The sequence below is a fragment of the Dermacentor silvarum genome, unplaced genomic scaffold (genome assembly GCF_013339745.2).
Source record: "Dermacentor silvarum isolate Dsil-2018 unplaced genomic scaffold, BIME_Dsil_1.4 Seq898, whole genome shotgun sequence".
NCBI lineage: Eukaryota > Metazoa > Arthropoda > Arachnida > Ixodida > Ixodidae > Dermacentor > Dermacentor silvarum.
In genome coordinates this window covers 1-10903 of record NW_023606942.1, presented here as the reverse complement: position 1 = coordinate 10903, position 10903 = coordinate 1, and the positions used below count along the sequence as shown (strand labels likewise).

At 49.0% G+C, this 10903-nt stretch overlaps 1 protein-coding gene across 1 annotated transcript; it reads right to left on the bottom strand.

Moving 5' to 3' along the window:
- Positions 1–494: 494 nt before the first annotated feature.
- LOC119435760 (DNA topoisomerase 2-binding protein 1) lies at positions 495–10899 on the bottom strand (the record flags this gene model as incomplete). The annotated part of the gene is made up of 2 exons (XM_037702483.2): positions 495–1431; positions 8488–10899. Coding segments are annotated over 2 exons (2886 nt in total), but the record flags the coding sequence as incomplete, so codon positions are not given.
- Positions 10900–10903: the final 4 nt, after the last annotated feature.

Below are 10903 nucleotides of genomic sequence, written 5' to 3'. Positions count from 1 at the left end.
TACATTTGTGTGCAAGGTGCTTGTCACACTGCTCAATGACCATGACTGCCAAGCGTCATTCCACTTCTCGTTTACGAGCCAGCAAAATGTTTGCGTTCTGCACCAAGCTTTGCAGAGCAATGAAGACGCTCTTCCACTCAGCGCTTCTTTCGGGCCTCGTTCTCTTCTACACCCAATGCATGCTTTGGTCGCATTCTTGGCTGCTTCAGTTCACAAACTTTACTTTTGCCTCTGGTAGTGGGCAATGGGCTTGCGTACATTCAGCAAAATGGCAGCACCTGCTAAATAGGTGGAAGTGGCAGAAAAAAAAAAAGGCTTGCTTAAAAAAAATCTGTGCTAATCGCCACGATGAAAAACGTTTACGCACAAGACAAGCAAGACAGTTCCCGTGCTTATGATCTAAAATCTATGAAGTCCTGGGACCGCGTGCTAACTTAATCATGTCCAGCTTTCTGTGAAGCTCAGCTTTGCTAGGGTTGACAATGCACAGTGAGCAAAGCGATGAATACGTGTTTATTTAAACATATGAGAATGAAAACAGGCAGGATATCTGGCACAAGAATAAAAATAAATACAACGTAAAATTCTGTAATATATGATGCTGCATAGCATTAAAAAAAGTCTTTTGGGGGGAGTAGGGTGGTGAGGTGCCCCCACTGGCTCTTCTCAGCCACATAGGATAGTCTTTTACACATTTGAATATGTTAAGCAACATCGTGTACATAAGGTAAAAACTTGCACATCAAATCCGTGCAACACAATACAATGTAAATGCTGGCAGGAAACTGCAGCACCAAACTGGTTTAATCTGCTCAACAGTTCACTGCAACTACACTGTTGGTAGTGCAATGGTATGCACAGTAACTTGTGCACCGGTAGCCACAATATTATTCACACAGATGCAACATCCTGCAATTACATTGTTTCTTCTGTTCTGCTTCAGAACTGCAGGTCCAGTCATGGCTTCTTCCTTTTTGCTCCTAAAGCGAGGTTACTACGGTTTGAGGTGCTGGCTGCTGTCCTCTTGCTTGCAGATGTGCTTGAATTGGTGCTAACAGAAATGTCCAGAAGTTTGAGCACTTCAGGAATATAGAACTTCTCAGGTGGTGGAACAGGATCATCAACCAGGAATGTTGCCATGTATTCAGCTTTAAGACACAAAACACCAGCACTGACAAGCAGGTCCAGCTGCGCTCCTTTTGCCATTCCACTATCAAAGAGAGCATGTGTAATCTCGCCAGCCTCAAGGCCAGCACACACTGCTGCCGTCGGCACAATGGTGGCTCCACCAGCAGTGAGAATATTCACATAGGCTGCTTCCTTGGAGGCACTTGCATAGATGGCAACACGCCAATTCGAGAATGCACCTTTGTGGTCAGCGTCCTGGCCAATGCGCTGTCGCCACCGACGAGGAGCAAAGGCCTGCTGTCCCTGCATTGCGCATATAAAAAAATAGGGTTCAAGGCACAAATTATGTGATGCATACTGTGTCACTTAATCCAACTGCATGCACTTCACCTGATCACCTTTCCCAGTATTGTGCCATTCAAAATAAGCTGCACTGCATTGCCCAATGAAGGAAGAGATATTATGTTTGTTGGCCTTCTGTGCTTTCTGCTCAATTAATGAGGCAAAGTAAAGCGTGATTTGCAATGCATTGCATCAAAACACAAGATACCATGAGTAGTGCAAGACAGAGCAATGACATGCCACTTTTTGGAATTTGCTAGAGTGGATTTGCACCTGTTACTGGGTATGGGATTTACTGAAAGAACTACTGTGCAGCATGCTTCCTTTCAGATTGCACCTATATTTTTCATCATTCCATGTTTTAGTACACATATCCTCTTCCACCTGCAGAATTTCCTCCAGTTAACCTGCTGCTTTCAGTCCTTCCTTTCTGCCTCTATATGAACTTCGTCTGCAGTCACAAATTTTCGAGCACATGCAGACTTTACTGTGCACATCCTGCTATGTATGACTGACTTTTCTGTATTTACCATACAAATGTGGGAAATTACAACCTTCTTTCCATGTATGAAAATATTGTTACGGGGAGAATATATATACAATGGATATATTTACAGGGTAAGGCGCACAACGCTGCAGCAATCGTTCAGGGGAGCGCGTGCACACCAGAAAAACCAACCAACGCGGTACGCTGTTACACGAGCACTTCCCACCAGCTGTGCTACTGATGTAGCCGATTTGCCTTCTTCACGACGTCATCCTGCGCCACGGTGCTCCTCGTCAGTTAATCACGAACCGTGGCCGCTGCTTCCTGTCTAAAGTGGTCGACGACATTCTTCGTTCTTGCAAGACCAATCACAAGTTCACCACTGCGTACCATCCACAGACAAACGGCCTTACTGAACGCCTCAACCTTACTCTCACAGATATGCTTGCTATGTACGTGTCTGAGGACCACCGAGACTGGGACATTAACTTGCCTTTTGTGACCTTCGCCTACAACTCTTCTCGTCACAACACAGCTGGCTATTCACCTTTTTATCTACTGTTTGGCTACGACCCACCAAAACCTATGGACACCATACTTCATGCTCACGCAGACACATCCTCTGCCTATGCTCGTGATGCTCTTGCCCGTGCTGACATCGCCCGTCAGGTTGCCCGGGATCGCTTGTCGGCTTCACAGGTCAAACAAAAATGTCTCTATGACCGCCGACACCGGGAGGTGAACTTCCCTCCAGGATCGCTCGTCTTACTGTGGTTCCCGTCACGTCGCGTTGGCCTATGCGAAAAACTCCTCTCCCGTTATGCTGGCCCTTACCGCGTCGTACGCGAAGTCACTAATGTGACCTATGAAATCGCTCCGCTAAATCCTACGTCGGCCTCTGCAACAATCGCGAGTGACATAGTCCATGTCTCGCGTCTTAAACCGTACCACTCTCGGCCCGGGCCCTAATTGCACCGGGACGGTGCTTCTGCCGCCGGCGGGTAATGTCACGAGCGGCGATCCTGTGGTCGGTGCTTGGACGTTGACGACGACGACGGGTGGTTTTTCTGGTGTGCACGCGCTCCCCTGAACGATTGCTGCAGCGTTGTGCGCCTTACCCTGTAAATATATCCATTGTATATATAATCTCCCCGTAACAATATTCACTTGCTTCCTCCGCTACTCTTTTGGCATTTATGGTAAACATAATTATGGCACACACATTTGCAATGCATCTACATGGGTGCACGTATCCCACGCAATCTCCACACAGCTTTGCCCTTAAACACGGTGTTCCTGCCTTTTAAGCACTTTTAAAACAGAACTGAAGTAATCTAAGCTGATTCTGCACGTACCACAGAGACTGAATTATTGGATCTGTATAGTATTCATGTGGTGAACTGATCATCTTATTCTTTCCCAGGCCAAAAACACTAATTGTATTGGTAGTCTTGCTACATCCATCCTAACCTTGCTTGGCTTGGTAACAAACAGAAGGTTACAAGAGATAGAGAGAACACATGGTGTAATGTTGAACAAAAAGCTAAGAAAAGGTGTTGTGCTGTTGCTTAGAATAAAATTTTTACCTTAAAAGAACCCTGAAATAATTTTGACAAATGTCATCATCATCATCAGCCTATATTTATGTCCACTGCAGGATGAAGGTCTCTCCTTGCGATCTCCAATTACCTCTGTCTTGCGCTAGCTGATTCCAACTTGCGCCTGCGGATTTCCTAACTTCATCACACCACCTAGTTTTCTGCCGTCCTCGACTGTGCTTCCCTTCTCTTGGTATCTATTCTGTAACTCTAATGGTCCACCGGTTATCCATCCTACGCATTACATGGCCTGCCCAGCTCCAATTTTTCCATTTGTGATATGACGATTTATTAGACAATGACATCTCATGCAATCGAGGCAGTCCATGAACGCTGATGGCGCACACAGCGACAGACGCGAGAGCACTTCTTACTCTTCTTCACTCACTACAATGGCCCCCGGGAGAGAAGATGAGCCATCCTGGCGACCTACGGCTTAGGTAGAATCAGGGGGTCATAGTATGGCTTAAGTCGGCTGACATGAACCGTGTCACGTCCGCGATGTCTAAGGTCGTGTGATGGCGTCACAGGCTCGACAACGTAGTTGACAGCCGAGGTATGGTTGATGACGCGGTAGGGGCCATCATAGCGTGCAAGAAGTTTGGTTGAAAGGCCAGGGCTGTGAGGTGGGATCCACAACCAAACAAGTGAACCAGTCGGAAAATGTAGTGTAGGCACGTTACTGTCATGCCGCAGCTTTTGCCGACCTTGGGCGGCAGTCGTAAGGGTACAGGCGAGCTGCCTACAGTCCTCTGCGTATTTGGCGGCTTCAGACACTGGCGTGCATTCAGAAGCGTCGGGTCGGTATGGGAGCAATGTGTCCATTGTACACGAGGGCTCGCGGCCATATAGCAGAAAGAATGGCGAAAAGTCAGTGGTAGCTTGTGTGGCCGTATTATAGGCATACGTTACGAACGGTAAAACAGTGTCCCAGTTACTGTGGTCCGAGGCAACGTACATAGTCAACATGTCACTGAGTGTGCGGTTGAACCTCTCTGTCAAGCCGTTCGCGTTTGCGGGTGGTAGGCGGTAGGCTTGCGGTGAACAATGCTGCATTGCAGCGAGAAGGGCTTGTATTACTTCCGACAGGAACACACGCCCCCGGTCACTGAGCAGTTCGCGTGGTGCTCCACGTCGAAGAATGAAGTTCCGCAAGATGAAGAAGGCAACGTCACGTGCAGAAGCCGCCGGAAGTGCGGCAGTCTCGGCGTAGCGCGTCAAGTGGTCGACACCTACAATTATCCATCGGTTACCCGAGGAACTGCAGGGAAGTGGCCCGTATAGGTCTATGCCGACACGATCAAATGGCCGGGCCGGGAAGGGGAGCGGCTGTAACTCGCCAGGAGTGTGCTGTTGAATTTTACGCCTTTGGCACGCCGTGCAAGCGCGTAAGTACTGGCGCACGAAGCGATACATGCCGTGCCAGTAGAAACGCTGCCGCAGCCGAGTGTACGTGTTCAGAACGCCGGCGTGACCATTATGAGGAGCGGCATGGAAATAAGCGCATATGTCAGTACGTATGTTTCGTGGTATCACAAGCAGCCATTTGCGACCATCAGGCAAATAATTTCTGCGGTAAAGGACGTTGTCGCTGACAGCAAAATGAGCGGCTTGGCGACAAAGTGTTCGAGAAGAGGGTGTGACGGATGGATTGTGGAGGAAATTCAGCATAGTTGAAAGCAGGGTATCCTTACGCTGCTCGGCCGGCATATCAGCGATGTTGATGGTCGACATGGATGCGAAGGGCGTCGACACTGAAGCCACATCGGAAGGTATCAGTGATCGGGAAAGCGCATTGGCGTCAGAGTGCTTTCTGCCCGATCGGTAGACAACGCGGATGTCATATTCTTGTAAGCGAAGTGCCCAGCGGCCGAGGCGACCTGACGGATCTTTCACAAGGATAGCCAGCAAAGGGCATGGTGGTCGGTAACAATGTCAAAAGGGCGACCATATAGGTATGGACAAAATTTGACGAGAGCCCAAATAATTGCCAAGCACTCTTTCTCTGTGACAGAGTAGTTGGCTTTTGCCTTCTTTAAAGTGCAGCTCGCATATGCGACGACGTACTCGTCGTAGCCGTCTTTCCATTGCGCTAGGATTGCACCAAGTCCGATGCCACTGGCGTTTGTGTGTAGCTCTGTGGGCGCTGTGGGATCATAGTGTCGAAGAATCGGCAGCGAAGTAAGTAGACGACGTAGTTGCTTGAAGGCTTCGTCACACGAAGCTGACCACGCAGAGATGCCGCGGCTAGCGGTAAGCAAATTGGTCAGTGGTGCGATGATAGTGGCAAAATTGCGCACAAAACACCGAAAGTAAGAGCAGAGCCCTATAAAGCTGCGGAGTGCCTTAAGAGTAGTGGGCATCGTAAACTCTGCGACCGCGCGAAGCTTGGCTGGGTCAGGAAGTACACCGTCCTTTGAAACGTGTCCCAATATTGTTAACTTGCGGGCAGCAAAATGGCACTTTTTGATGTTGAGTTGGAGGCCGGCAGAAGTGAGGCATGTCAGGATCTCAGGCAAGCGAACTAGGTGCATCGAGAAATCAGGTGAAAACACCACAATATCATCAAGGTAGCACAGACATGTTTTCCACTTGTAGTTACGAAGGATAGTGTCCATCATACGCTCGAAAGTAGCGGGTGCGTTGCAGAGCCCAAATGGCATTACGGTAAATTCATACAAGCCGTCGGGCGTGACGAAAGCGGTCTTCTCACAGTCGTCTTCAGCCATCGGCACTTGCCAATAGCCAGAGCGAAGATCCAAAGATGAGAAGTACTCTGCGCCTTGTAGGGAGTCGAGGGCGTCATCCATGGCAGCGGATAGACATCTTTACAAGTTCTCTCATTGAGCTAACAGTAATCCACACAGAAGTGTATCGAGCCGTCCTTCTTGCGTACTAATACTACAGGAGACGCCCAAGAACTGTGGGAAGGCCGAATGACTCCACGATGCAGCATATCGTCGACTTGCTCGGTGATTATCTGTCGCTTGGCTGCCGACACGCGGTACGGTCGCTGGCGTAATTATGGATGGGAACCAGTGTGGATGCTGTGAGTGACGGTCGCTGTACATCCCAGGGATCGTTGGTCGCAATCAAACAACGAGTGAAAATTCTGAAGAAGTGCGAGAACTTGCTGGTGGTAGAGAGGTGGCAGATTGGCGTCGAAGGCAGATTCAAGAACATCTGACGATGACGACGGCGACAATGATGATGATGCGCACAGCAATGGAGAAGTGAGGGCGTCGAGCTCATAAGAGGCCGTGTCGTCGTAAGTATCGAGAATGTGATGCGAGTCAAGGGGCTGAACCCGACCAAGTGATTCTCCATGCAGTAAGGTCACAGGGGATTGAAATGGGTTACACAAAAGCATAGTGGATAATCCAGATACAGTGTTGAGGACAGCAAACGGGAGAGGTAGAGCCTTGCGATGGTGTAAAAAGCACCGTAGCGTCTGGCGCGGCGGAGCAAGATACGGGCACAAGAACCGACATTTCGGGTGGTATGTTCGTATCGGAGACAATGGTGAGCTTGGCGGCTTTACTTGCAGAAAGGTCAGGCAGTGGGGCTTTGGAAAGCGGGAAAAGCGGCACTTCGGCCTGAGCACAGTCGATGATGGCATGATGGTGAGACAAGAAGTCCCAGCCGAGAATGATGTCATGTGAACATGAAGGAAGCACGAAAAATTCAACAACATAAACAACGCCGGCAATGAGCACTCTTGTGGTACATTGAGCAAGTGGTGCTATATGCTGCGCACTGGCGGTACGCAGTAGCAAACCAGACAACGGCGTGGTGACCTTGCGGAACTTACGACAAAGCTTTTTGTCCATAACAGAAACTGCAGCCCCAGTGTCAATAAGCGCAATTGGGGCGGTTCCTTCGACCAAAACGTCCAGTAAATAGCGTGGCGACTGTGCAGGCTTTGTAGAAGTCGCGAAGCTGGCAGTTCATGCCTGCAGAACTGCAGCAACTAGTTTCGCTCGCTAGGTGACTGGCGACGACGTAAGGGGGAAAGCGAGCGACGACGCGGTGACAGAGAACGATGGTTGCCGAAAGGGCGTCGAGGAGACTGCGAATACTCTGGGTCGGGATGCATGGAATGCCCGGTTGCATTGTGGGAATATCCATACCCAGGCGTTACGACAACAGGGTTAGCAGGTGGCATGCAACGATGGCAGAAGCGCGCGGCATGGCCGGCGAAACCGCAAGTGAAACATATGGGTCGGTTGTTGCGTGTGCGCCAAGGGTTCTTCGAGGCAGAATAGGAGGCGACACAGGAGTTGGCACTGCTTGAGGTCGCACTGTCGCAGGAAACGCGAATGTGACCGGCGCAGGTCGCGCTGCGACTGTGGCATAGGTCAGAGGTGCCGCTACGGGAGGACAGGGTTGAGCAAAGGTAGCGAGTCGGCAAGTTCCTCGCGAATGGGTCTCCTAATGGGAACAGCCAGAGATGTGTCAGGCTGTAGGGGTCGATCGCTGAGAGGCAGCATAGACAGTTGGCGTGCCACCTCCTCACGAATAAAATCCTTAATCTGAATGGAGAGTGAGGATTCTGGCAAGGAGTTGGAGGGAAGCGTGAGCCCCAAGAGAGAGTGGGGCTCACGCTTCCTCTTGGAATTCAGTCCTGGCTCTGCCGCTGATGTGCATTGTGCAAAAGGAGTACAAAAGAAAGGATTTGCTCCTGGACCGTCATGCGTACAGTACACTTACTCCTTTCTTGTTCTTTGTATTATTTTAGCACCAAGCCCTTCAAGTAACAAATAACTACAATAGCTTCTACCTGCTGTGTATGCATATACCAATGATGTACTATAAAATGTGCAATGTTTTTGTTTTCTACACTATAAAAATTTACACAGTGTTAAAAACTAAACCATGAAAAAAAAAAAAAAAAACACATTGAGTAAACAGCAGCACATATATCAAGCTCACCTTGCCTTTGTGGCTTTTCGTTGATGCCGTTGAGAGGTTCATAAGGCAGCTTTCGGTCAAGGGACCACCCCATTCATATTCCTCTTCATCCAAAAACTTTCCAGCCTTTGCGCTCTCATCTAGATAAGCTGCATGCAAGACAAACTTCCCAGCAGCAAGAGCAGCAAGATAGCGTTCATTCTTAAGGGCCTGTAGCAGGACCAGATGTGTCATTTCTGGATTATAGGCTTTGGATGTAAGCAGCACACCATTTAGTTTAGATATGATTGATGCATAGCGGATCTTCTGCTCATCTGAGAAGCCAGAAATCACAAACACCTTAGGAGGCGGCTCCACTACTGGCTCTGCTTCTTCAAATACATTATCATCTGCTCTGTCAGGGGACTGCTCTGTTGCTGGCTGTGAAGCAGGTTCCATTTCAGCCAGCTTTCCGGCAAGCCTAGCCATTTCCATCCTTCGTGTTGGGTCATCCCAAGTGATGCCAACGAACTGGGATTCCGAGTCGGGCAAGGGAAGGCTAGTAATGACGGATGGCTTTGTAGAGTCTGTTGCTGTGAGCACAGGGTGAATCGGCGATGCAACTACAGGTGCTGGAGCTGGTCTCAAACTCTGTCGTCGTCCAGCTGCTTTTGCAGCCATCATGAGTTCATCCAGCTGATCATTTATCTTTTGCTGGCTCTCTGTGAGCCTCCGAGGTTGCAGTTCTTTGCTTTGAGGTGTTTTTGGCAAGCCAATTTCTCCATGAGGAGGTGACCTGAGGGGCTTGGGTGAGCCAAGCTGCGAGGAAGCACACTGCTGAGACCGCTGCTTAGGAACACGGACGGTTGAAACATGGCCTACAAGAGAAAGTCGTTCATCATGTGCACTAGGGAAGTCGGCTTCATCAAGCCAAGAACCAGAGCCCTTGCAAGCATACACCCAACCTGAGCTCACTAGCCTTTTGCCTTGTTCTCTGGCTCGAAGCACTTCCCGTGGTACTGTCTCTCCAGGCTTGCTTTGGTGCACCATGTGCGTACAATGATCTGAGTAAGCAGGAATAAATTCCCCACCTAGTTCACGGACTATGTCTCCCAGCTCCTTCTGGACATGAGAGAGCCTCTTTGACACACATACAATCGCTCCTACAAGTGGGCACGATGCTGGTGGTGCACCTTGAACTGGTCCAGTCTGGAGTCCGGGACTTGGGTTGTCCAGCAGTCCATTAAGGTCTTCATTGACACCAAACTGTTCCAGGATCTGGTCGAAGTTTCGAGCAATTTGTTTTCCAAGAGACAAGGGACGTGACCTTCTCGGAGTATTCATGTTTTCTTTGGAAGCCCAGTTCCCTTCAATCCCTGTGATGTTCAGCTTTGGCCTATAAGTAGCACCTATGCTTTGCTGAAAGCTTTCGTCTTCACTGCTAGCCTCTGCACTGGCCAAACTACTGCTCATGCTGTTGTGGCTTTCTGATAGAAGTTCTCGAATACGCTGACTTTTGAGAAAGCTTCCTGGAGTTGACAAACCGCCCGTAGAAACTTTCCGTCTTTCATCAGGCGCAGACAACAACCTTACTGGTTCAGCAGCTGCAATCTTGCTTCTCTCATCAACAGCATTATCAGTTTGCTCATTAGCAAAAGATGGGTCATGAAGTGTAAAACTTCCAGGCTCCTTACACTTCGAGGGGGCGTGCGAGGCCGACATTTGAGCACTATGTGCTTCTGAAGCTTGCCTTGTGCTTTCCTTATATGGAAGCATGTTAAAAGATTCAGTTTCTCCATCAAGCACACTATGTAATTCCTTGTCAGATAGGAATGTTACACTGTTCTGATTATCAAGTTGCACTGCATGCTTTTCTGCAGAAGATCCGTTTTGGTTCAAAGCATTTAAGCTGCTCACTGCAGATGAAGACTTGGCACTGGGGAACTGGTGAGCAGCATCACTTAGTAAAAACATGTCCTCATTCATTTTTTCACCATACTTTGCACTAGCCACCAGCCAGTCTTTGGTGACTACAGGCAGGCCCCAATTCACAGCAGCCTCAAATTTAGTGCCTTCAGGTTCTCGTGCAATCAAATGAGTGTTTGGCAAAAGGTTCCGTTGGTTGTTACGACGTACTGACCGCACAAGAAATTCCTGGCAAGTTGCCCCCAATGATTGTGCCAAGTGAACTAGAAAATCTCGCTCTGGTTTGCTATACTGACTGAACGAAATGACGCAACCATGCAGAGGGTCCTTTGTAGTGGACTTTGTGAATGGGTGGAACAACGGGTCCTCTTCAAAAGGAAGCAAAGATTCCTTGTGAACACAAGCTTCAAGCCAGCAGTATGTTACCAACATGCCATCAAGAGAGCTGTAGTTCTTGGGATCTATAACAAGTGGCACAATTTCTATCAACTGCTGCCTGCCCTTTCTGGCACTATCATCTTCACAAATTTTT